Source organism: Sceloporus undulatus, chromosome 2, assembly GCF_019175285.1.
Source record: "Sceloporus undulatus isolate JIND9_A2432 ecotype Alabama chromosome 2, SceUnd_v1.1, whole genome shotgun sequence".
NCBI classification, from domain to species: domain Eukaryota; kingdom Metazoa; phylum Chordata; class Lepidosauria; order Squamata; family Phrynosomatidae; genus Sceloporus; species Sceloporus undulatus.
Window position 1 is genome coordinate 218,374,913 of NC_056523.1, and position 27,681 is coordinate 218,402,593.

The 27,681-nt window shown below is 40.8% G+C and overlaps 1 protein-coding gene across 1 annotated transcript in view; it reads left to right on the top strand.

Annotated features, from left to right (window-relative positions):
* SHB (SH2 domain containing adaptor protein B) overlaps positions 1–27,681 on the top strand; it is a 197,788-nt gene that overhangs the window by 60,106 nt on the left and 110,001 nt on the right. Inside the window, exon 2 of the mRNA XM_042448509.1 lies at positions 12,995–13,112. Within this exon, the coding sequence (XP_042304443.1) occupies positions 12,995–13,112 (118 nt within the window). The remainder of the gene's footprint in view (positions 1–12,994; positions 13,113–27,681) is intronic.

Consider the following 27,681-nt stretch of genomic DNA (forward strand, 5'->3'; position numbering starts at 1 on the left):
CTGTATAGAACTAAGGACCACTTAGCCTACTGGAAGCAGAAAGTTTGCTGTTTCCATTTCTACTTAGGCAACTGGGGGAAAAAAACAGTCTCAGCAGGAATGAAGCATTTGCAAGTTGTTGCCAAGTGTTGTAGTCCTGTATTTTGTGGTTATGGAAATGTGCAGGAAAGGTGATATCTGTCGCAAAACAAAACACAGCATAAACTGGCTGCAGTTGATTTTGGCAAAAGGGCATGTGTGTTTAGTTTTGTGGGGCGAATTAGATTACCTTAAACACTTTGAGCTTTATCTCAAAAGAGAGCTGGCACAGATCCTTCAGACTAAGAACTACTTAATTTGTTGCAGGAACAACAAGCCAAGGACATATAAATGGAAATGTCTAGCCTAACTCTACACTAAAGCTCTTGCTAAGTGACCTTGGGTTTACTTGAAATTCAGTGGAAAGGTAGGCATGGCATTTTCAGATTATTTTTTTTTTCCCTGAAGGATCATCGTCCACACTGTGGAGAATCTGTAGTGTGAATCCAGCTCAGTAGCTTGTTTTGCATAGAGACTAGCAGCCCAAAATTGTATGTAGGTTGTCTGTTCTGAGCCATGTCTCTTGTGGATCAAGTAAGCTCTGCCTTTTGGGGACATTTTTAAAGAACTACATGTATATACTTATGCACTGATATATGAAAAATAGAAGGCATAATGTTAGTGACACAGAATGCATAATACAGTGCTACAGTCCATATCCAGATATTTGCCAGCAACAACTGGTTTTCCATGTTCAATATAAACCACATCAAAAGCCTACTTTTCCCCCCTCTCTTGAGTTGCACCAAGAGAGAGAACAAGATTTATGTGGGGTTTCTGGAGAGTTTCTGAGATTACTTCCACCAATCTTGCAATGCCATGTCTATTTTTACTATTTATAGTAATCAAAGTTGTAGCATTCCTCCCTGCAAAGACTCAAATATGTTAAAGTTAATGAAAAAAAGGCCTGATTCACACATGCATGTTCACCATTTGATGACAGTTTTCAGTTTCAATGTGAGTGAACCATCCCCCAACAGACAGAACTTGCATATCCTCACAGGCACATGGCTTTTCAAACAGTTTGCACATTCAGGAGCAAGTGCCAAATGGAGAGTGCACCCACAAGGCACTAACTGTATGTGAATATCAAAAGGAGGAAGTGTGAATTTAGCAGTAACCACATAGTTACCTCTTGGTCATGTTGTATATTCTTAAATGTAATCTTACAGTCTTCAGATTTAAATATTTATTCTCATTATTTAAATGGTCAGAATTATCCCCTAAGTTGGGTACATTAACCTAAACATTCCAAAAGCACCAGATCCAGTCTGATCTTAGTAGCTAATCAGGGTCAGCTTTCGTTAGTAATTGGATGGAAGATACTTAATGAACACCAGATGCTGTTGGCTATGGCACATTACAGACCGCCCAAAATGGCCTTCATTTGCTGCATGGAGGAGCCTCAGCGGCCAAACCGTGAGGCTCCTCCGCACCACAAAAAAGAAGCCCCAAAATGGCGCTTCTTGTTGCGATACACTAATGACACTGCAAGGCACCAATGGCGCACTCACGATGTCATTAGTGCTGTGTGATGTGCAGACGCTAGGCGTCCGCGATGCCAAAATGGCGGCCCCTGTGTAAGAAAGGGCGCCACCATTTTGTACATCTCCAGAACGTACTAGGGTTAGGGTCGTGCGTAAAGCACACCCTTTCCTAACCCTAGTACATCCTGGGGACGTACTTTACGCCCGTGCGGAACAGGCCTATATTTCAGAAGAAGGAACTGCTAAAAGCACCCCTCAATATCCTTTGCCTAAGAAAATGCTATGAAATTCATGGGGTCATCATACGTCAACAGGCAACTTGAAGGCACACACACAAAGTAGCACCTCTTTCTTTTGATTGACATTCAGAACTACATCCCCTGCTTGTTGGCCAAACGTCTTAATGCTTTTCCTTTGACAAATGGGAAGGTGATTTACCTTGCGGATAAACTGGAGCTGGAACCAGTTCTTCCATTAAAAGTTCATGTTTTGAGCTGGCACACCAGGCCATATTAATGATTTGGAAATTCTCATTCTTTCTTTTAAATTGTTGTTTATGTTACTTTTGGTTTATTGTGCTTATCTAAAGATTACTGTGGGTGCAGGTATCTGCATGTGCTGCTTTTGATTTCCACTGTACTTGTTCCCTGACTGTGTGTTTGTGTGTGTGCCCTCAAGTTGCCTGTCAATTTATGGTGACCCGAATAATTTTAGGATTAGGTATTATTTATTGTTTGCAGACTGGGTCAGTCCAATTTACATGTTACTCCCTTAATAAGGGAACATGGCTAGCATCCAGTATCTCTCTGTAGTAATATCCCTATTAGCCTCCATTGAGAGTCTGTATTCTTGCTTCCTCAATAGCCAAGCTATTGGTAGCCTGTGTGATGTAATGGACAAAATGTTGGGTGTACAGTAGAGAAACCTGGATTTAAATCCCAGATCACTTATGAAATTCATTGGGTATGGCATAGAGGAAGTCTGTCTGTGTCAGCTTAATCTGCTGTACAAGGTGTTTGAGGAATAAAATGGAACAACACCGTGTATGTTGCTCTGAGCTTCTTGGAAGAAATATTATTTTTTATGGGCAGGGTATGTAGTCAGGTTTGTGGTTTGATCTTAATGGTGCATCAAAATTAAGATTTCAGGAGCAAATTAGGATCTGCAGATGGCTGCACTAACTTCTTTATTACCAGCAAGAAATCTCTTCATGAGTCAAGCTCAACACCCTTTCCTTTCCTATGCTGTGTTGAAGCCTAATGGTGCAGTGATTAAATGCCTGTACTGCAGCCACTCACTCAAAATCATAAGGTTGTTTGTGAGTTCAATACTAGCCAGGGCTCAAGCTCGACTCAGGCTTGCATCCTTCCACGGTTGCTAAAAAGAGTACTCAGGCGCGTTACAGACCGCCCAAAACAGGCGGTCTCATGCCGCTGCCAGTTGCTGCGTCCAGGAACCGCAGTAGCCAAACTGCGCGGTTCCCGGGCGCAGCAACAAAGAAGCGCCAAAAAGGCACTTCTTCCTGGGCCCCGGAAGAGGCGCCGCAAAGCGCGAGGCGCACACTCGCTGCGCCACTTCTGGTGCGTGACGTCCGGACTCTGCATGTCCTCGATGTCAAAATGGTGGCGCCCATCTGTATAGGGCGCCGCCATTTTGACGCACTCATTACGCGTGAGGGGCAAGGCACGTCAGGAAGCGCCACCCCTCACGCGTAATGACGGCGCCTCAAGGGGCCCATCTGTAACGCACCTCAGTTTGCTGGGGACAATTAGCTTACAGTTGTAAACCACTTAGAGACTGCTTAGTTCAGTATGAAGCGATATATAAATGAAACTGCTATAGCTATTGCTATTGTTTTGTGAGGATGCTAACAATTCTTTGTCTCTGATCCCACATCTTCACAGTACTGCAGCTGGAGAAGGAGGACATCCGATGTCAATCTTTATGCCTGTATCTCCTCCAAATTTCAGAAGCAGTTAACTGATTTGCACCTTTAATGTGGTTGAGTGGTTTGAATGTGGGACTATGATTCTGGAGACCAGGGTTCATTTCCCAGCTCAGCCATGAACCCTACTGGATGACCTTGGGCAAGTCACATGCTCTCAGCCTCAGGGGAAGGCAAAAGCAAACCTACCCTAAACAAATCACGGCAAGAAATCTCAATAGGTTTGCCTTAGGGTGACTGTAAGTCAGAAATGACTTGAAGGCACACACCACCACCACTTTTCATGTGGATGTGACCCCAAAGATTAACTATCTTGCTGAGCAAGCAGACACACCATAGAAAGAGAGCTCACAGAGCTCATCTCTCTTTTGATCAGAACAGACCAAAGCATCACACATGGCATACCATAAATTCATCCACCTCTGTTGTCACTCCATGGGAAACTGTTGCCAGAACCAAGGGATGTTACTGGAGTTGCTAGAAAAGAAGCCTGAGAAATACAGTTTATGGCAGGCTGAGCTTAGATTTGGCTTGTGTTTTTGCAGTCCATGCCAAACAAAACCCCACATAGGGTGCTCTTTGCCAGACCATAATGTCACTGAGGTCTTTCTCCAAACCCCTGCCCCACTATTTCCACTTCTGCATTTTTATATGAGTATGATAAGTTTTATATTCATAACAGTTTCTAATTGGATTCAGGCAGGAATGAAGACGAAGCATGGCAATACATTTCTAGGTAAAATACGTGTTGGAAGCTTGATACTTTTTTACACATCTTTCACTTGGCTGCCCTTTTGCTCATCTTAGTACTGGGAAATAAATTATGTGATTTTCCTATGTTAGAAACCCAAACTCAATATTCACACACCAGTCTACCTAAAGTAGTGGTCTATGGTGCTGGTCCATGGGCTACTGGCCTGTGATGAGTTTTGAGGTATGAAAGAAATAGTTCTTGTCAATGGTCCCTGACACATTGAAGAAAAAAACTTGTAAGTCAGTTAGTTTAAGAGGTACTGAACCACCACCACAATTTTGCATTAACTACTCTTTCTCCCACTCTGTTTCCCCTCATTAGATTTAAAGGAAGTAGAATTTTGATTTTAAAAAAAGAAGAGAGAGCATATCAACCTGCCTAAAAATATGTGGAATTCTTACATCTTAAACATTTTACCCTATTTTTTTCTAAAAGAAATCCAAAGTCACAAAATGATTTAAAAGAATAAAAAAAAAAGAGTCCCAAGGCTAATTTAAAAACAACACTATAGCAAGAAATTTGCACAATGACAAAATATCGCTACAGTGACAAAGCCAAAAACATAGCATAAACAACATATAAACCATAAAAATTAGAGCAACAAAAGCAAATGAAAATCTAGTTCTTTTTTTTTCTTCTTCACCTGCCTTATGATAAAATGTGGCCAGGAAGTAGGGTCAGTTGAGCTCCCAAGTGGAGAGCATCCCATGGGGTGAAGGTGCTATAGCCTCACTCGATATCCATGTGCCATATTTCTAGAAGGAGCTTTAATGTCAGTCTGAGCACATGGAAGGGAATATGCCCAAGAGTTCAGTGCTTTTGGTTCTCAGGCCCACAGCTTTTTAAAAGAAGAGCTTTGAACTTAAAAATTAGCACTTTGAACTGAACCCAGAAACAGATTTGGAAACCATCAGAGATCAAAAACAATTGGATGAATGTGAAACCAAAGACTGGCTGCAGCATTTTGGAACAGTCAGCTTTTGAGTGCCTGTTTATATCTCTGGAGTCTCATGCCTCTCTGTTCGCTTGCAAGATTCTTAGCACAGCTGAGGATGAACACTGGATGAGATAATGGTCCAAAACACATTGCAGAAACAATCCAGTTTGAGACTGCTTTAACTGCCCTGGCTCACTGCTAGGGAATCCCAGGAATCATAATTTATTGTGGCACCAGAACTCTCTGTCAGAGAAGGCTAAATGTCTCACAAAACAACAGTCCCCAGAATTATCTGACATTGAGCCAGGGCAGTGAAAGCAGTTTCAAACTGGATTATTTTTGCAGTGGGTTTTGGATTTATATCATCCACAAAAGACTGACACCTTTATTGGGCCTTTGTTTTTAAAGGTACCTTAATTTTATAGGTATCCTGGGGCACCTTTATTTGGTGGATTTTCAATGATACTTTACTTTGCCATATGGCCAACACAGCTACCCCTGAATATGTTTACTGGATGAGATAGACTTTTTGCTCTGACTTGAGACGTTTAGAATGTTACTTGCCTTGGAAATCTGGGAGTTCTGTAATGCAGTAATCTGTTAACCAATGCAGATTGTAACTATTCCATGAATACTGTAGTTCTTAAGGCCAGTTTCCACCAGATAGCTGTCCTCTTTGTATTTAGCTAGACTGATCCTCAGACAATAGACACACAGTTCACTTCCAGGGTCATTGAAGCCTTTTACAAGCACAGCAGAAGCTGTCAGAATTTGCTCTCCACCAGCATAGCTTTTGAGAACCCAGGGCCACCTCTACATAACAAAAGAGATGGTGGAGTAGGACTTTCTGGAGGTAGAATGTTACTTACACAAATAAACATGCCATATTAAATCACATCTATATGTATAAAAGAAACCTTCTTCTCTCTCTCTAGATATTCTAGATTTCAGCTTGAAAAAACTGTCAGCAAGTATAAAAGAAACCATGTGTTAGCACAGAGTGGCTGCTTTGTCTAAGCTAAAAAATTCTGAAATGTAATCTAAATTGAAATAGCATCTTGGGCAGCTGGACTCCCTTTTTACAATTCTGGAGTTGTACTGTATATCTAATTGTAATTAGAATGCAGGGATGTCACTGCCTTTGAAAGAGACCGGGTTGCCATGTTTGTCCAGATACTGGATTAGCTGATTTTCTGCAATGTTCTGTGTTTATGAGAGCTAAAGCTCTTGTTTTAACTCAGATATTGATCTAGGAATTTATGATGGATGTTTTCAGTACCACCTACTATCCCAGCTGTTTAATCATTCCTCTGCTAAGAAGCAGACCATGTCACTTGCGGCATAGATCTTGACAAGCTTACTGGACCTGAAAGGTGGAAGAAGAGATCTAGTTGTATGGATCTATGATTCCCACCAACCCCAGGGTTGCCATTGATTTTGTGCTGTGACATGACTCTAGAAGTCAGTTGACCAATCAAATACTGTTAATCTTCTGGTCAATTCTTATCTTGTTATTTCACTACAGTCAAATATTCTATGAAGTTGCTCATGTCCTCTTTTAGGTGGTGACCTGTCTTTTTGAATTTTAGTGGCAAAGTCAAGGGAGGCGCAAAAACACCACAAAAAACCCAATGAAGGAGGTTTGATTCTACAGGTGCTGTTGTACATGAATGTGTGTATGTGTGTACAAGAGACATCTATGCACCCCTGTTGTGAAAAATGTAACTCCTTAGATTAAAGCATTCTCTGAAGATGCCAGACACAGATGCTGGCGAAACGTCACGAAGGAACTCTTCTAGAACATGGCCACATAGCCCGAAAACCCCACAAAGATCTCCTTAGATTGTTTCCTCACTCCCCACTCCTTTTCCTTTCAGGAATTCTGGGATAAAAGCCAAGAACAGTTGCTCAGTTTCATTTGCATAATATTTTATATTTGCAAAAATATTGCTAATAATAAGCAGTAATTGATTTACAACATGTTATGATCTATTTCATTGTTTTAAAACACAAGTTAACCACATTAGAAACACAAGGGAGCTTGTGAACTTTTGGAGATCAGGGTTCGAATCCCCATTCAGCCATGGAGGCCCACTGTGTGACTCCAGGCAAGTCATATTTTCTTCAGAGGGAGGGAAACACAAATATCAACTGAACAAACCTTAGCAAGAGAGCCCTATGCTAGTTTTCATCCTGGGATCATCATAAGTCAGAAACAAATTGAAGGTGCACAACAACATAGACATACAAAATTTGAACCACCATGCACTGTATTCACTGTGCTGTGTTCAGGTGACCAGTTTTTTTCTCCGGTATCAAGTCTAAGAATAATAGCTTTGGAGTCACCAATACAAACACACTTTGTAGTAGAAATCAGCTGTGCACAGCATTAATTGGCTGGCACCTGCAATCACAACACTCCCCCACCGCATCAAGTTATTTTACTATTCTCTTAAACCTTATTTTTCTTTTTAAAAAGAACTCCAGTGGATGTGTTAAAAGGCAGTCAGTATTCCTGAAGCTTATGAGAATGAGGAAGTGGTTCTCACTGGACTCACTGAACAGTGTCTGTGGATTGAAAAGTAAGGAGGGAGTGCTGGACTTTCATAGGATACCATGAACAGAAGGATGCCTAGACTCAGGTGTAAACCTCATTTCCTTCCCCTGTGGTCTTTGAGTATATTATGATTCAGGTAGGCCTTCCAGATTTGGCACAAGCTGTACTTCTCACATTGCAGAATTTGAACCTCTCTGGTCCCCAGGTATTCAGACTGCTCCCAGAAAAAGCAAGGACAGAGACATATTAAGGATCCTATTACTGTTGTGGTCAAGCTTAAAGAGATTCTTCTGGGGTCAGCAAGAGGCTTTACCCTCACTGTTAAAAGAGGAAGAACCCAACTGAGGCTGGGCTTGGTGATGTTTGCATACTCACAGTCAAGGTACTCAAGTACCTTGAAGCCTGACCTTTGTGGCTTGTGGCTAGCGTCATGTTGGGCTTGTTGGTGGTTTCATGATAGCCAGTCTTATGAGAACTATTCTCCACCCTGGTTTCCATGGGCAGAGGTCCGTGTTGCACATCTGGATTGTGCAGGGACACAAGTCATACTTGGTACAATGTAGCCCACTTTTGTTTTATTATTAGCCAGTTTGTAACTACTGAATGGGGGGTCTCCACATTCACTGGGAATAGGGGCACAGGATCCCCTGGAAAGTGGAAAAAACACAAACACTTTTTTAAACCTAAAAGAACACCTCTCTAGGAATCTGTAGGCCATCCAGTGCAACTCTGTGGTCAACATCCACCAGATGTTGATCATAGAATCACACTAAAGGATGTACAAAATCCAAGATAAATGTTTTCTCTGGGAATCTCTAAATCTTCCACTGTGACTCTGTGGTCAACTTTTGGCAGAGTTGTGCTGGAGGACCTAAGGATTCCTAGAGAGAACATGGTAATCAGATATGCAAATATGCATATGTCAAATGTCAAAGCTGCAAATGTGGAGGACCAGTTGTATGTTCATCTAGGTGGTCAGTTGGATGCCCTAAAAGAGGAGGAAGAACAAATTCTCAACCACTTGGAAAGGTTTTGCTGCCTGATGTCTTGGATGGAGCTTTTGACTTGCCATGAGCAACCAGGCCTTTTAAGTTTGACACAAGCTGTGATGCAAATATGGGACGTTCATGTGGCAAGAATTTCTGGCTGTAATTTATAAAAGATGTTTTCCTTTTTTATAAAGCATATCTGTGCCCATGTCTGAGATTGCTTTGGGTCTAGAATATGTTACAAATGTGCTTAAACAATATCAGTGTTTGACATTACTCTGTTTGACAGTTTTTTATATGTTTAATTTACTCTCGGGTTTTTTTGGCAAATGAGAAAGGCGAAATATCGAATAAAAAATACATTACCCAGCATAGGCTCTTTTGTATGTTTTTCTTCCCCATCTCATGTCATTTTAGTGCAGTTATTTCTAAAGAAAAGCAACTATTACACTGTCAGCCCCTATATGGCCGGGGGGGGGGGGGGACAGTGGGGCGCCCAAGATACTTATCTATCAGCAGCTGACAAGGCATCATCGGGGAAGTAAATGGATGGTGTTTCAGCTGCAGGGCTTTTGGAGATAAAACCTGCCCTTGTTACGAGGAGAAATTACTCCTGCCTGGTGCACACTGTTGTCTTTGAGCTAAGCACCCCCAGCCTCTGACACTGCTCTGACAGGGCTGCTGATTATAGCCTGGGCCCACATTAGGCAGAAGATATCAAGCAATTCATTCTCTCTCTTTTCCCCCTCTTTGAGTGAACCATTAGAGCTGCAATAACAAGCCATTCATTACAGATCTTTAGTTGGGGTGGGGGTGGGAAAGGGGGAAATGCCTCCCTCCCCCTCACTTCATTTTGCACTTGTCATTTTTAGCAATTTGCATTTAATGAGGCTCTTGAATATGCCTTAAATTACACCTCAAATGATGGACAGAGTTGGCTTACACTTGAATGGCCCAAAATAACAAAAAAGGGAGAAAAACAGCTTGAAGATGAAGCAATAATTACTCTGGAACTAGGGAAGAGCTGGCAGAGGCTCTTAAGAACCTAAGGATGCTAAGAAGTGCCCTTGCGTGATCAGGCAAAGGTCTGTCTAGTGCAGCTGCATCCCTGCCTTGTTTTTGTTGTTGTTCTGCCTCCCTGAGGCGTTACGCTTTGTCATGTTGTGTGTGTGTTGTGTGCCTTCAAGTTATTTCCAACTTATGATGACCCTAGGGCAAACATATCATGGGTTTTTCTTGGCAAATTTTGTTCAGAGGAGGTTTGCCATTTTCTTCCCCTGAAGCTGAGAGCCTGTGACTTGCCCAAGGTCACCCAGTAGGTTTCATAACCAAGATGGGAATTAAACCCTGTATTCTCTTGAGTTGATCTTCTTCTCACTGTCTAAATTGCTTGGGCAAGGAATCATAAAGTTATTTCGATAGGTTGTGTGAGATTTTCTGCAGTGTGAATGGTTCAAAAGTATTCTCTTTCATTTTGAAAGATAAATATGTTATTATAAACACTTACTTAACTGTCATGCTTGAGGCATATACACTCGTCCCTCCACATTTGCGGCTTTGACTTTTGCAGATTTGATTATTCATGGATTTTATCAATATCTTCTTTTTAGGAATATTTAGGTCCTCCAGCGCAACTTTATAGTCAACATTAACCAAATGTTGCACTGAAGGATCTGGAGATTCCTAGAGAGAATGCTCCACTAGACATCTGTAGCTCCCCCAGCACAAGTCTATGGTCAGCGCCTGGCAGATGTTGACCATAGAGTTGCACTGAGGGACCTAGAGATTCCAAGAGGTTCTCTCAGGTAAAATCAGTTTTGTCATTTGCATTTTTTCCACATTCACAGGGGTCCTGTGGCCTTGACCCCAGCGAATGTGGAGGGACAAGTGTAGTAGTACTGTATTTTCCCCTTGCTTAAATCTGAGGCATCTTTGAAGTGGGAAATTGAACCCTAGTCTCCAAAGTCATAGTCCAACTCTCAAACCACTACTTCACACTGGCTCTACTAGAGGAAAAAGTCTTGCTTTCAAAGCTTGATTTCCTAAGTGTTTTCCACACTTACTGTTTTTGGGGAGATTTTTCCAGGTTCATCTGTCACAGTACTGCTGGGTCTTGCATGGGATTTATTGATGTAATGTATTCAGTGTTGCTATATTCTTTTCTAAGTTGGTTTATTTGGCTCATCGGCTACTCTTTTTATTATCACAACAACCTTGTATGTTGATCAGGCTGAGAGAGAGTCACAGTCGCTCAGTGAGTTTCATGGCTGAGTTATAATATTTAACCAGGATCTCCCAAGTCTCAGTCCAGCAGTCTTGACCACTGCACTGGTTGATGTGGACCACTTGCCAGGCCCTGTTTGGAATCCTTGTTGCCCTGTGCAAAGTGAGTGCATAATTCAAACATGTCCATCTCTTATCCCTTCAACTGTCATAGAATCATAGAGTTGGAAAGGGGTCTATGGACTATGAGGTGAAGGCTCTCCAGCTAGAGCATCCCTGGCAGGTAGTTGCCCAGCCAATTTTTGAAGATGTCCAGAGAAGGAAACATCACCACCTCTCTAGGCAATTGGTTCTATTGCTAAACAGCTCTTACTGTCATGGTCCCTTTGTTGTTTATTCAAAATCTCCCACTGTGTAATTTAAAACCATTCCACCTAGTTCTACCCTCTGAGAAAGCAGAGGTATTTTAAGACTGTGATCATGCCACCCCCAGTCTTCTCTTTGCCAAGCTGAACATGCTCAGCTCCTTCAACCTCAGCTCATAGGTTTTGGTCTCCATACCTCTTAATCGTCTTCGTTGCTCTTCTCTGAACTCACTCCATTGTCTATATCCTTCTTAAAATGAGGTGCCCAGAACTGAAAGCAGTACTACAGGTGAGACCTGATGAGCTGAGAATGCAGTGGGGCTATTACCCACTTTGACTGGGAAACTATGGTTCTGTTAAGGTAGGCTAAAAAAGCTTTTGCCTTCCTTTCTGCAGCATCACATTGCTGGCTCATGTGTAACCTGTGATGAACAATAATTTCAAAGTCCTTATCATTGACTGCTGAGTCAAGTATCTCCCATTCTATACCTGTGCCTTTGATTTTTGTGGCTAAATGTAGAATTTTGCAGTTGTCTCTGTTGAATTTCATTTTATTATTTTCGAGTTTTCGAGTTTTTCAAGTTGGCTTGTAGTTAGCTAGTTTGAGTAGATGGCTGTCTGGATATTCAGACCTAAATCTGTGACCTAGACTGAATTAGAGACACTGGACAAGATTCTTTATACTTTTAGCACAACATAACTAATTGCCAATGTCATTAAGCAGTTGCTCATCTGATTGTACATGGGCAGTATTAACTGAACAGTGATCAGTTGATTTCCACAACTCAGCTCATCAAACGTGAAAAAGAGGGTTATGTGTTTGTGCTTGTAGAATGATTGGCTGTTCCTGGGACCACACCAAAACAGCTTCTGAGAATGTCTAACCTCTTGTGTAACTATTTTCATATTGGTGTAGTGTCTCAACAGAATTCTAGCATATGATTTGATTGGAGCATTTCAGTCTAAGATTGGATTTGGATAAATGATTTCTTTATGATGTGTTTAAACATATGTGGACTAGAATGTAATGCAATTCATTAGCTGGTAAAAATCATTCTTCGAGCTTTCCCAAGGGTTTACAGACTCTATGCTTGGATAATTGCTCCCTAAACCAAGTTATAATATTTTGTTTTGCTGTTATCTTAGAGAATCAGAAATTTAACTGATAGTGTGGGCTGTAGTTCACAAAACCCTGCCCTGTAATAAATGTGTTAGTCTTGAAGGAATCACAGGACCTGTAAAGGGGGGATAATTCATTGTTCTGGTGTGAAATAGGCTTGAAAAATCACTCTTTTGACAAATCCTGAGGCTTGATATGTGGGGTTGGAAAATCAAGTCAATAAGGGTGTACACGCATGCGTGCACGTGTGTGCGCACACACGCACACACAGCTCCTTAGAGGATCAAAGCTCTACTCATTAGAGGACCAAATATACAGAAGTAAATGAGGGCGATAAATAAAGACAACAACAAAATATCTTTCCAAACTTAACTGAAAACTTTGTTTAATGATCCATTAGAAAGGAATAGGTAGCATCATTCTGGAGATGAACTCTATGAAGCTGAACCTGTGATACTTTGCAATGTTTTAAGAAACTATTTACAGTTACTCAGAAGTCCTCTCAACTGAGAATGTACTTTTCTTGTCTTGTGTTCCAGGTTCTAATAGCAGATGACTATTCTGACCCATTTGATGCCAAAAGTGAGGGCAGCAGAACTGGCAAAGGAGAAAACACTGGCTACATGGAGCCATATGAAGCGCAAAGGATAATGACAGGTAAGAATGTTTTTACTTTGCCAGTTACATAAATGTCACCTTCAGTGCTTTCTTTCCAACACTCACACCTAGTCTTATACAGTGCCTTGTTTGGCCATGTTGCTGGAGTTTACTTTCAAACAGTGCTTGGGATGCATGCTGTCAGTGTGGAGAATTGTAAGCATGCATTTTTCAGGTGTAGAAAACTTCCACCCTGTTGCAGGATTTCCTGGATCCTCTACAGTACTTATGTTCCCATCATTCCCTTTCCTTTTTGTCATGTAGAAAGTCTGATGGAAATTTGAAAGCGTTGTCTGATCTCCTCTGGTCTAATGGTGTAAGGCAGGTTTCTTAAACTGTGGACTCCAATGGGTCTACAAACCAGACACAGAAAATAGATTTCACCCTGATTTCCTTCCTGCAATCTATAAAAGAGTGTTTCAAGTGCATTTTATTGGTGATGAAGCCCATAGTTCCCACTGGCTTCTCAAAAGGATGTGCAAACCACAAAGGCTTATAACAATCAATTTAAGATATATATTTAATTGTATTAATTTTCCTGCATTTTCCTTTGTTTGCTAGAATAGGATGGTGGCCCACAGTTTGTATCACTATCTGCCATTTCTCAAGTGCCAGTTCAAGACCCACAGCTTGTGCCCTGCCAGAAAACTGTGACACTGGCATTTGGTTCTTTCTGTATCTGTGTATCCATCTACATAGAACTAAATAGCCATGTGTGCATTCTTTATGAATTATAATACATATATTTTTAAACATTTTTTCCTTACACAAACTAAAATTCCATGTCAGAGGGGAATAATGTACTGTGTGAAATGTGATTCTCAGTCTGTTCTTTGGAGGGTTTGAGATCTTGTTTGCCTTGGCTGAGAACAGCTTGGAGCTTGCCTGTGCTACTTTGATCCCATGGCGGTGAGCGTGAAAGAGTACACTGCTTTAAACCAAAGGATTTGTTGATTTGGGGTAGTTTACTTTGTATTCTAGAATTTAATTTTGGATTATAACAGTTGCCATTGAATCTATTGTGTGTATGAAGAAACTGTCTTTTATGACATGGGTGTAGGTGATAAATTCAGATCTTGAGAAAATATAATTTTTGGGGTACTCCTCCCAAGATCCTTCAGCTAGCATGGCCAATGACCATCCTGGGGGATTCTGGGAGGTGTTATCCAAAAAGTAATTTTTCTAAGCTCTGGGTAAATTACACAAATGGGTATAAGTAGAACATATTTTGAAGGAAACATGTTCAGGATCATGATTGTTATCTCTGGTAGGGAAAGAAGGTTTCAAGCAGAATTTATTTGCTTTCTTCCTTTCCTTGTTACAGTGGACTCTTGTTATACGCTGGGGTTTGGTTCCAAGATCCCCCATGTTTAACAAAATCCATGGATGTTTAAGTCCCATTAAATATAATGACATAGCAAAATGGTGTCCTTTATAAAAAATGGAAAATCAAAGTTTGATATTTGAGATTTATACTTTTTTTTAACATTTTCAAACTGTGGATGCTTGAATCCGTATATAAGAAGGGCCGACTGTACTTGGAAGAGTGTCATGAATGCTTCTCAATAGTTTTTTGACTTTGTTGCCTTCACAGTATGGTATGTATTTTACAGTGCTTATATTGAATATGTGTACACTCTTCAGGATTGGAGATATTTCCTTCAATGGCATAAACAGATTCTTGTTTAAGCCTAATGCAGTGTCTCTCATTCAGTATAGATAATGACACTGAATGATACAAACTTCTGTTTCTTCATGAATGTTAATTCTTGCTCCGAATAAAAGTCCCACAGTAAATGAAATATAGGGAAAGGCATGAGAACTACATTGCTAATGATGATTCACATTAGCAGCTATATAAGATAAGACAAAAGATGTAAATATACTAGCGTTTTGTGAGACTGGGGCAAATTGGCTATGCAGCTGATTCATTTACAGGGTTTGAGGCCTCCTCAGTATTCAGACATAACACTGTCTAGGAATACCAAAGGATATTTGAAAACATTATGAGCAATTGAAGTTTCCATTCTCAGTATAAGGAATAAAACTTTGTATATTCCACAAAGACATATACATAATGGAGAACTTGTAGTGTTATAACAAAACTGCTGATGTCTCCTTTAGAGAAAGACTGCAGTACATTGTGGAGAATACATTGTATGCTCAGGGTGGGAATACTCACTCACCAGATGTACAGCAGGCCCTCCTTATCTGCAGGCTTGCCATTTGTGGATTTATATATCCATGGACAGAAAGCCGCCATTGTCCCCAGTATTGATGTGGGAATGCAGACGCACTATTGGCTGTGCACATGTCGCACCACTATTAGGGAGAATGGGCCTTGAGGTCCCGTGTTTTTGGTATCCACGTATGTATGTATGTCCAGAACGGATCCCCTGCAGATACCAAGGTCCAACTGTACTGTGTCAAGTCACCTCTGCTCCTACTGTATTCTCTAGAGCAGGGGTGGGTGAACCTTAGGCTGAATCCAGGCTTCTTAAGGGTCCTAATTTGGCTCTTTCTGATTCCCTAGATAGACACAGCTCCTTTCACTATTACATTGGGCCCTTTGTATCCACCGGGGTTTGGTTCTAGGATCCCTGCCCCAATAGATACCAAAATCCATAAATGCTCGAGTCCCATTAAAGACAGTGGCATAGTAAAATGGTGCCCTTTATATAAAATGACAAAATCAAGGCTTGTTTTGGAGAATGTTTATATATTTTTGAATATTTTCAAGCCATGGATGCATATTACCATATTCTTTCATGGTTTCTCAGCTTGCCTACTAATGTTTTTCCCCATTCTTGAAGGCAGTTTTGCTACTGAATGAATTAACAACTAAGGTTTATAACACTGAAACCTTAGATTATAACACTGAAACTGGTGAGTAGGCTAAGAACATATAATTATAATTCGAAGTTATTAATATTACCGTATTTTTCGGTGTATAAGATGATGGGGCGTATAAGATGACCCCTAACTTTTCTTATTAAAATTTAGACTTTAAGATATATTTGCAGTATAAGACCCCCTCCTCCAAATCCAAGAAGGGAGCAGGCCGGCGTTCACTCGCACCGGCGGAGGCACTGCTTCCCAGCCTCTGAGGAGACCTGGGTCTCCTCAGAGGCCAGGAGACACTCCTTCCCGGCCTCTGCAGAGGCTTGGAAGGAGGGCAAGGCCAGCGGCCCTCGCGCCGGCAGAGGCGCTCCTTCCCGGTCTCTGCGGAGGCCTGGAAGGAGGGCAAGGCTGGCGGCCCTCGCACCGGAGGAGGCACTCCTTCCCGGCCTCTGTGGAGGCCTGGGCCTGGGAAGGCAGGAGCAGGCCGGGCTTAACCCGGCGTATAGGACGACCCCCAACTTTGAAGACTATTTTCAGGGCTTCAAAAGTCGTCTTATACACCAGAAAATACGGTACTACTCTTCCATTGTGGGGAAAATACAAGCTAGGTTTTTTTGTTAATTCAATCATTTTTGTTAATTAAGGAAGATAAAATAAATTTCAGTGGCATATAGTTTTGAGTTGTATACTGCTTTTCACAGCTGCTTTGATGAGAAGTATCTTGATTTTAGGATTCCCCCCTCCTCATACTTTTTCAGCTATACATTTAAGGCATGCACAAACAGGAATGTGATTTCCTTTCTCCTCCATTTGATAATATTTTTGGTATGTGTAAACATAACCACTCTGTTCTGGTTGTCTCCTGCTAACCAGTAAATAATGTTCGTCCAAAGCTGATGCTTCACATTTTAATTTATTTTCAATCTCCTTGGATATTTTAAAGAAGAAAATGCAGCCCAAGAACAGACACATGGATCATGTTTCTAATATGAAGAGTAGCTTCTACATTTTCTATCCTGACCAGTTTTGTTCCCCTCGAGGGCAGGAAGAGCTTGTCAGATTGATTCAAATCCTGTAGAGGCAAACAGGAGGAAGCAAGGGATGGTGAGCCATAGCCAGACATCTACTTGGCTAGGAAACTAATTCCAAAAAGGACATGAGATCTCTGGACAGACCAGAAGTCTGCCTCGGGTCCCACACCCTTCTTGAGGAGTAGATTACTTTACAAAGCCACTTTCTGGCATGGTGTCTAGTTTTCCTTTAACACTGTGTGATCTCATTGGTGCCTCCAATATGAGCACTTGAGCAATTGATGAAGTGATACTTTAGGAGATTTGGGTCTGCCCCTTCAGTGGCTAATTACATGCTATAGATGGACTTGGATTAAAGTTACGAATGCTTTAAGAGGCTAACGGGAAGGAAAGCCAGAAGTGAAATTACTGCATGTTGCAAAAAATAGAAACAACAAAGTCAGCTAAAGTGATTTAAATCATAGATAAACATAAATGATGCAGTATGTTCATTTCTTCAAACCCCTTTTTCCCCTCAGTTTGGCTCTAGCAAAGTCACGAATGCTACCATGGTAATTCAGAAATAGCTCAAATTTCTACTCAGTGTTCATAAAGAACCAGGCAATGAGATGCTGTTGAGTTCCAGTAGATTAGAGGACAGTTTTGATCCTTTTTAGAAGAAAGATAGACTATTCTCTGTTACAATCACTGTTCATTAGTGACCAATACAACCCACAGTGCAGTTTCAGCATTCTGGGGAATAGTCTGTCACATTGGATTCAAAGATAGCGCCATATATCCAAATAGATATGTTTTCATAACTGTTTCTCTTAGTATCTGAGAAGAAAGTGAATTCAGCAAATCACTGAAATTGTTTAGTGAATTCTACTGGGAGATAATCTGGGCATTTCAAACTGACACTCACATGACTTGGGAACTTGAAATATTAAAAAGAAGAACTGCCAGGACAGTGAAGGTTTTGTCAAAACTATTGTTGTAGGCTGTGATCAGATATTCTAACATATTTTCCATGGTGCCATTGATTCTAATGAAGGCATTAACTCTAAAGGCTTCTTATCAGTGAATGTGTGGGCTGTTGAAGCATCATATTTCATCTTTGTAGTGTTGCTGATTTATACTCTTGGTACCTATTTGTCCTTGCAACCCTTTTAGTGTAACTGTTCCACGTTTGTTAAAAAACGTATCCAAGACTTCTCAACAGCTGTACAGAAGTAGCAAAGTAATTGAAGCATTTTGACAACTTAAGGCAGCACCTGTTGAATGACTCAAAGTTTTTGTTGTTATATGTCTTCAAGTTGATCCCCAAACATATGACCACCCTATCATAGGGTTTTCTTGGCAAGATTTATTCAGAGGAGATTTGTCCTTGCCTTCCCTTGAGGCTGTGACTTGCCCATGGTCATCCAGTGGGTTTCCATGACTAAGTGGGGATTCAGACTGGTTTCCACTGCACTACTTTGGCTCTCTATCTTTCCAGACCTCACACAACATGATAATTTCCAAAGTGCGTTATATCAACTCAAGGGCTTTGCAAGGTGGTGGTGGGGTGATGTTGCTGTTTGTTGAGCTCTATTATCTTTTGAAATTCATGTAGCACTTCAGTGTTGTCAGTCCCCTGTGTCCCTAAAATGGCTTTGAACATTAAGTATTGGTTTGATAGTAAATCACTTAGTAATGGTTTGATGCAGAGTGGGGAACACAGACAATTCTCTGACAAATAAAAAAACCCTGAAACTGTTTCAGTGCAGCATTCTCACAGCCATTCATCAATGCGTGCATGTCATACCACAAGAAACTCACAGCCCTGTATGTGTTAGGCTTTCAAATACATGCTAGTAAAGCAGAGGTACTCCAACTTTTTACTCTTGGGATCCCTCTTTACATCTACATCATGTCCCCCTCAACATAATATATGAATAAAAATATTTTGTTTATTTAATGTGTGTATTTTCATTCACAAATCCATGTGTATTCATATTTTAACATTTTATAAGGTAATAACATTGTTCAAATTAGAACAGTTTTATTTAAGTAAATTCCATATTTAACTCAACCCATGTGTAAATTTTAAATATAAAAAGGTTTGGGAAGAAGAGATAGAGGTCTTCTCAAGTCTTGCACCCCCTTGAGCAACTCTTGTGCCCCCCTGGGGGTCCCACCCCACTGTTTGAGAACCACTGTATTAAAGGATATTTCCAGATATTTCACTTTTAAAAGTCTTGCTCCTGTCTGGTTTTTTTAAATTATCAGATTGTATACTGAAAATCTTATATATGGATACATTTATGTATGCTCAAAATACATAGATCTTTCCTTTCTGTTACCTGCTCCCCAGTCCTTACCACATCAACCCTATGAGGAAGATAAGGTGAAGAGTTAGTGACTGTTACAAGGCATTCCAGTGAGCTTTGCAGCTAAGTTGCAGTCTTGAGAGTCTGCAAAATACAATGGCTGAAAACCACATTGGCTTTATTTAATCTTTTAAGTTTTAATCAGATGTTGAAAGGAAATGCTCAAAAGAGGGTGTTTTTGCTGTACTGCAAAATTTAGATTATGTTTTAATTTCACATTAGTTCAAAAGTATCCAGGTAACCTCATACACAGCAATTTGCCCTAAGTGGTATATATTTGTTTTAAACACACATTTTGAATCTTGGCAGGTGAGGAGCTGATGGGGGAAACTGAGGAATCTCCTGTTGCGCCACAGTCTCCATATTCATTCCTGATGTGTGTGAGTTTCTATGAAAACTTTCCATGGCTTGAAGAGTGTATGACAACTCTTAGACTCAGCCAGCCAGCACAAGCAGTTGCTTGGAAAAGTTACTTTTAGGACAGAGTATGATTGTGGGAGTTGCGGTCAAAAAAGTAACTTTGCTAAGTTCTGAATCATGCAAACTAATACCAAATCCATCATGTCAATGCCTGGTTTGGAACCATACTCTCCGGAGTCTGTGTCTGTATCACTAGTTGAAGCCATAAAACTTTGAAATTTTGTGAAATGTTACTGATATGTCAAGTTTTACTGTAACGTAAGAAGCAATCTTATAGCAGTCATATGAAGCAACAATAATTACAATGTTAAAACTCAGCTATTTTCTGCTCCCCACACTGGTTTGCGCTTTCAGCAAAATTGCAAATATTTAAATAGATAAAAAATTCAGTTGAACCATAACGTTCATGTACAACGTAGTACATAGTATATAGAAGAGAGAGAAATTAATGTTAATGTCTGTATTGATTTCTGTAGAACGAGATAGCCTGCTGTTTAATTATGTCACAGTACCACTTAGGCAATACCCTTGATAAGATTATTTAATGGGTTGAACAGCAGGGCAGAACAATAAAACTGATTTTTTTTCATTTGTCTCATTATGGCTAGCTAATCTTTGGTTAAGACCACGCAAAATTCTCCTTGGGCCACAGGCCTCTAAATGTGTTCAGTGATTCTATTCTTGCTAAATTTATGTTCTTTTCTTTATACCAGATTTGCTTTTAGTTTTCCCTTGGGGATGCAAAGTTTAATGGATATGGCATTTTGAAGGCTCTTCTAATGCATTTCTCAGGCTCCACCAACAATGGGATGTTAGCTTAGCCTGTGTCATGGGATCTCTCCTCAGCCCTTCAGGGAGATAAAGCATTCATGAAATTACAGTGCTCTCGCTAAAAGTCCAGATGTAGCATCACCATGTCTATTATTAATGAAACAGTTGCAATATGGCTAGCATAGAGCTGCCATGACATGATCTCTCCTACTGGTTCAGAGAATCCATGAACACCGCATTTAGGGAACGAACCTCTCTTATTCTTATGAAAGGTTTTTTGTTGGAGCGTCTCCCCCACCACCACATCACTCAACTCACTCTGTGTAAAGGTGAAAGGAGTGGCACAGTGGTTGCCTATAAGCACCTCCACATGCCATGTGAAGCAGCTGGCGATGTGCCTTCACCTGTACTGCAGGTCTGTCTTCTGAAATGGAGGTTTTCCTGGTTAAAAGAGGTGTAAAAACAGCCTTTCATTGGGGGAGGGCAGTCCACTTCCAAATGAATAAGCCCCCAGGTCTCTTTTTGGAGCCAGTCGGATGTTCCTCCTTCTCAATAATAAATTGTTCAGAGATCATATGGGACATCATGAAGAGATTTAATTTTAAAGTTTATAAATAATTTTTCTCGAACATCACACCTTACCAATTTTTTACATTAACCACATGAAACTACGTACATGTAAATACATGTGTTTGGCATTGTAAAGGTGTAATTTTAATTTATCTAGTTATTTTGTTGCAACTATTATCATCACATTCGATTATATACAGGAATTATGGTTTATGACTTAACATTAGTACAAAAAAATCATTTCTAAGGACTCTGTATGATGTGGTATGGGAGGAGGTCAGTGTGGGGTGGTTGACACCATGAGTTACCACACTAGATGACACCAGCCCTGGTGACACCACTGGTGAGAAGTGGATCCATAAATGTCTGCTCAGGTATGGATCTGAAACAAGTGGATCTTGGTTTTTGCTACTGCAGCAAGCATTTGAGGTCCTTACTTTTTATAGCACCTTCCTGTTTTATCTCACTTTCATCAAGGTGCATGGAATATGAGGAAGGGCTGCAACCATGGGATCCTCTGACATCCATTTCAGAAGTGATTTTGGACTCTAGGTAGTATGGAGACCTGATCTAAATGAGACACATGGAGGTAGATAGATACCTTGCATACCAGTGCCTGGACCCCCTCCCATTGTGGAAATGCACTGCTATTTTTATATCAATGTTTTGCTGGCCTTCTCTGACCTTTAGACCTGTTCACCATTTTTTGCTCATTTCACATGTTACAAGCTGAGATGCTTGGCCTGGGTGTAGCAACTGCCTTTTCCATATCTGTGCTTCTTCAAGATGTTGGGTGAATCTGACATGCATGATGTGTCTGCCTGGAATTTTAAAATTGTAAAGAGGCCAAGTCATAATGATTTTTCCAGCACAATATGTTATACCTCCTTTCTCCTTATAGTTTGTAGCCATGTTGTGTGCCAGGAAATGTTCTTTGCCTTGAAAGGCTGCATTGTGCTTTTAATTTTCCTTGCCCTTTAAAATAATCTTTTAATATCTGGGCATAACTTTAAGGCTGCTGCATGTACACTGCAGAATGAATGAAGTTCGATACCTCTTTAACATCCATGGCTCAGTATTATGGAATTCTGGGATTTGTAGTTTTGTGGTGTATTTAGCTTCACTCTCAGAGAGCTCTGATGCCACAACAAAACATGAATCTCAGGATTCCATAGGATGGAATGACAGTTAAAATGGTGTCAATTTGCATTAATTCTACAGTGTGGTGGCAGCCTGAAGGCATGTCTATGCAGGTCATTTAAATCGATTTCCCCACCACCAACATGGTACGTTGGTTGGAAAATTTTTGTGAGCCTCTGAAACTGAAACCTGGTACTGCTTCAAAGCAACCCTGGGGTCCTGTTATAAATTCTGTGCTAAACTGTAGATGTGAATTAATAGCATGGGTGCTTTGGACTTTACATATGCTGTGTTTCTTAGGGGCAGTACAGACGGGTGGGAAAACACTGCCCCTTTTTGCTCTGTAGTGTTGCCAAACGGTGAGGCGCCACTGTGCAGCAAAAAAGGAGCTGCCTAGAGCCGCTCCTTTTTGCAATGTCGTAAGAGCTGTATCACAGCCCTTACGACTCCGCTTCCTGGAATAGACATGTGGGTGCTAAGATGCCCACACGTCATTAACATGCCCCCTGTGTGGGCAGTGCTGTGCAGTAGTGGCACCGCCCACACGTAATAGGGCTCAGAATGTGCGGTTGGTGCGTGCTCCCGAACCCTACTATCGCCGCAAGGACACCGCTTCCTGGCAGTGTTTACCGGACCTATGAATTTCATCCATAAATATGCTGTAAATTTTCATTTAAAGTGCTTTGCCACAATTAATTATTATTTGGTGCTAGTTGACTTCAACTTATGGTGACCCTAGGAATGAGACTTCTCCAAGAGCCATGTCCTGCTCAGTTCTTGTAAACTCATGGATGGGGCTTCCTTGATTAAAACAATCATCCTGTTGTGTGGTTCCTACTGCCTTCCACTTTACCAAGCATTATCATCTTTTCCAGTGAGTCATGTTGTCTCATGATACTGCCTTTAGTAACACCATTATGTTGTTTCAGATATCACAGTCTTGTATACAGTGGTCCCTTGTTATCCGCTGGGGTTTGGTTCCAGGACCTTCTGTGGGTAACAAAATCCGTGGATGTTCAAGTCCCATTAAATACAATGGCATAGCAAAATGATGTCCCTTATATAAAATTGCAAAATCAAAGTTTGCTATTTAGAATTTATGCTTTTTCTGAATATTTTCAAGCTGTGGATGCTCGAATCTGTGGATAAAAAATCCATTGATAAGGAAGGCTAACTGTATTTGGACTGTCAAGTGGAAGAAAGTGACTGTAGTTCTTGGTCTCAACATGTGAAATCTATTCTTCCCATTTATATTGCACCTTTACAGTGGGCCTTTGATATCCTCTAAGATTTGGTTCCATAACCCCTCATGGATACTAAATTCATGGATGTTCAATTCCCATTATATGTAATGATGTGCTTTATATAAAATGGCAAAATCAAGGTTTGATTTTTGGATTTTCCCTTAAAATTTCCAAGCTGTGAATGGTTGAGTCCATGGATGTGAAACACATGGATACAGAGGGCTGACTGCATTTGTAATTATGATGGATATTAGTAATATAGTATCCACATCTATGGATTCAGCCAACCACAGTTTGAAAATATTCACACACAAACAAACAAAAAACACCTTGATTTTGCCATTTTTTTTAAAAAAAAATAAAAGATGTCATTATTCTACAGCATTGTATATAATGGGACTTGAGCATCAACAGATTTTGGTATCCATGGGAGATTCTGGAGCCAAACCCTAGTGACTACCGAGGGCTCACTCCACTATGATGGCTCTTTTAGGCAGTTCAGTATTATTACCTCCATGATACTGTGGGTACGAAGGAGAAAGAACTTTAGCTTCAGACTATTTAGAGTCATAGAGTTGTAAGAGACTACAAGGGCCATCCAGTCCAATTCCCCCTGCCATGCAGGAACACACAATCATAGCACCCTTTGACAGATGGTCATCCAGCCTTTGTTTAAAAATTTATTTAGTGAGTGCATGGCTAAAGAAATTAAATGAAGGACTTCATGCCTCATGTTCAGGTAGTTACAATGCTGTAGTGTCTCTCTGGTTAGTGCTGCACTCACTCTACCTGATCTAAGCAAGTTTAAAACAGTTGCCAGGAAAAGAGACCTATGGACTGCTGTCAAAATACTAAAAGGAGGAACAGCTGGAGAGGCAGGAAATCAGTTTGGCTCTTCTCTCCCTTTTTCCTGAATCATTAACCTTAAAGCTTGCCTGAACTCCATTCTTTCTTGTCCTTGCTCTTGTTTGATCTTGAAAATTTACTAAGACTGAGCTCTTTCCTTTATGGTAGTGATTCAAAAGGAATTCATTTTTGAACAAGCTCCAGGCCATTCCATATGTAGTTCTTATCAGTTCTGCCCAGACAGTGGCAGCGTCTTGTTCTTTAAGCATGGTGGAGCTATAGCGCCCAGCCAGAAAAGTGGGGAACCTCTCCAGGGAAAGGAGAAGTACTTTCTCTCTCTCTCTCTCTCTTTGTGTGTGTGTGTGTGTGTGTACTTAAAACATATGGGAACCTTTTGATTTGAAGTGGATTGTTCAAATCCAGTCTTCAGCATTTTATTTATGTGTCAGCCTATTTCATTTCATTCACTATTTCATCCCTGCTTAGTTCCTGTAAATTCATATCCGTTCATAGCCTTAATAGGGTCCATCCATCTAGCACACGGTCTTTCTCTCTTTCTACTTCCCCCCACCTTTCCCAGCATTATTGTTTTTTCTAACGAGTCCTCTCTTCTCATGATATGTCCACAGTACAACAGGCTAAGTTTTGTCATTTTGGCTTCCAGGGAGACTTCTGGCTTGATTTTCTCCATACCTATGGCAAAGATGCCAGACAGCTTCAGATGTAATTTAAAAAACAAGTAGCAATACAAATACATATTAAAATACAAATCAGACATTTATAATGGATTAAAACTCCTCACAAGCAATAAATAAAATTAAAATATATATATTTAAAATCTAGTTGTATCCAAACACCTATGTTTAAAAATCAGTCTATGTTTAATAGCCAGTACCAGAAAACCTGCTTTAATGGAAAGATCTTTTCTTACTGGTAGGACAAGGAGAGAGCCAGCATGATGTAGTGGTTTGAGCATTGGATTATGACTCTGGAGACCAGGGTTTAAATCCTGTCTCAGCCATAAAATCCACTGGGTGACTTCGGGCAAGTCACACTCACTCAGCATCAGGATGGCAATGGCAAACCCCCTCTGAACAAACTTGCCTAGAAAAACCCCATGATGGGTTCGCCTTAGGGTCACCATAAGTTGGAAACAACTGGCACACTACTACTACAAGGATAACAGGGAGGGCACTAGGCTCTTCTCTCTTGGAATGGAATTTCATACTCTGGGAGTGGCCACTGAGAAGGTCCTGATTTCCATGCTTGCTAAAGGTGCTTCTGAACATATTGCTCTCATCCATATGTCATAACCTAGGCAGGTTGATATCAAAGATAACCTGTACCCTAGTCATAAAGAGTTGTACAGATCAGAGCCAACACTTTTAACTATGCTTAGAAGTGTTCCAGAAAGACTACTGTATCAGAGTAGCTGCAGGTTGAGTCTCTCTTATCTGGAATACTTGGGACCAGAGGTATTTTGGAATTGGATTTTTTCAGATTTTGGAATATTTGCATATATATAATGAAATATCTTGGCAATGGGACCCAAGTGTAAACGTTACACACACACACACACACACACACATCTTATACATATAGCCTGAAGCTAATTTGATACACAATATCTTCTCACAATTTTATGCATGAAACAATGTTTGTATACATTGAGTCATCAGAAAGCAAAGGTGTCACTATCTCATCTATTTGGGCAACTTTGGATTTTGCAGTATTTTGGATTTCAAAATTCCGGATAAGGGATGCTAAACCTGTATATACTCCCACAACTGATCTGTGTCAGCAGTCTGTCTGAAGCATTCTGGATCTTCTGAACGTTCCAACCACTTTGGATAGGCAGCCATATGTAGAATCCCATACAGTAATCCAAATGTGTTATTAGGGCATGAATATTACATGCAACATCAGTTGGTGCATATTGGCAAAACCAACAGCAGGCAATATGAGGCATCTGGTTAGCTAGACCCCTACACACATATGGGAGAGGGACCTGGCTTTCTGCTCTTGGCCAGCAGAGCTGCTCCTTCTCAGCTTGTTGTACTTCAGGCTGCAACCCATGCTTCTAGTCATATTTGGTTCCCAGCAAGAGATCTTAGCAATTTTGCATTAGAAATCAAACACTTAGCTAGGTTTGGACACAGTCAAAAACTTCTAACCAGGATGTACCAGAGGATCACTACCTTGTGAGGAAAGGTGTTATCTAAATTTGCTCCAGTGTGATTCACAGTAGTTGTATGGTAACAGCAAAAGGCCTGGCCTATTAACTGACAACCTCCTCATTGTACTTTGGTCATGTTCAATGTTAAAGTAGCAGTTCCTGTGAGGAAGAGCCACTCCTTTTCAAGAACTAAATTTAAAACATCCTGGGAGTGCATGAAAAGTGGCCTTCCCATGATCCTGCAGCTACTTGAGGCAAGCTTTGGGGTGCCAGCTCCTTTTGTAACAAGTTTTGTTTGAGCATGCCATGTCATGCACAATGGTAACTATGGATGTTTCAAGCCATGGTGAGTCAGTTATTACAAAATCTTTAATCCTCGTTGCACACAGGTGGTTCTTCCTTTGCCAGCCATGGCTCTTTGCATCATTTCTGATAAAGGGGAGAGGGAGGGAATTGACTAGGAACCAATATTTCATGTCACACTGGATCCTTTTAATCAGTGATGTAAAATGCTGCTTACTTAGAACATGCAATAGTCTGTATTTCATAAGATCCAAAATGCGGCACTCAGAACATATGATCCCCTGACAGTTCTATACCCAGCAATTCTTGGCCTGTTTTCTTGCTACATGTGCCTCCATTTTTGGTATCAGGCCCTCTAAAGTGGGCAAGTATGGGAGGCTAGGGGGGCTCATTATCCCCCTAGGAGTTCTTGGGGGGAGGGTGCACCACCACCACTACACACACCCCACTGCGAAAAAGGGAAAAAGTGCCCCTCAAATGTCCCACAATGCCCTTTACCATGTGTGGGGACCGTTTTTGCCACATGGAGGGGGAGGCCTTGGGCAATTTTATGCCCAAGAGAGAACTTTTTTCAACATAGAAAGTGACCAGAAGTCACTTCTGATTTACATCTGGTTTTAAAAAGAAAGATTAAATGTCGGTACTGCAGCCACAGTGTTGTGAATTTGATCCCACAGGACCCAGGTTGACTCGGTCTTCCATCCTTTCATAGGTCGGTAAAATGAGACCCAGCTTGCTGGTGGCAATTGGCTAACACATTGTACACTACTTAGAGAGTGCTTAGTTCACTATGAAGCAGTATAGAAATGTCAGTGCTATTGCTATTAAAAATCATACAGAAGGGGAAAAAATGAGGATGTCATCTATATGTCGTAT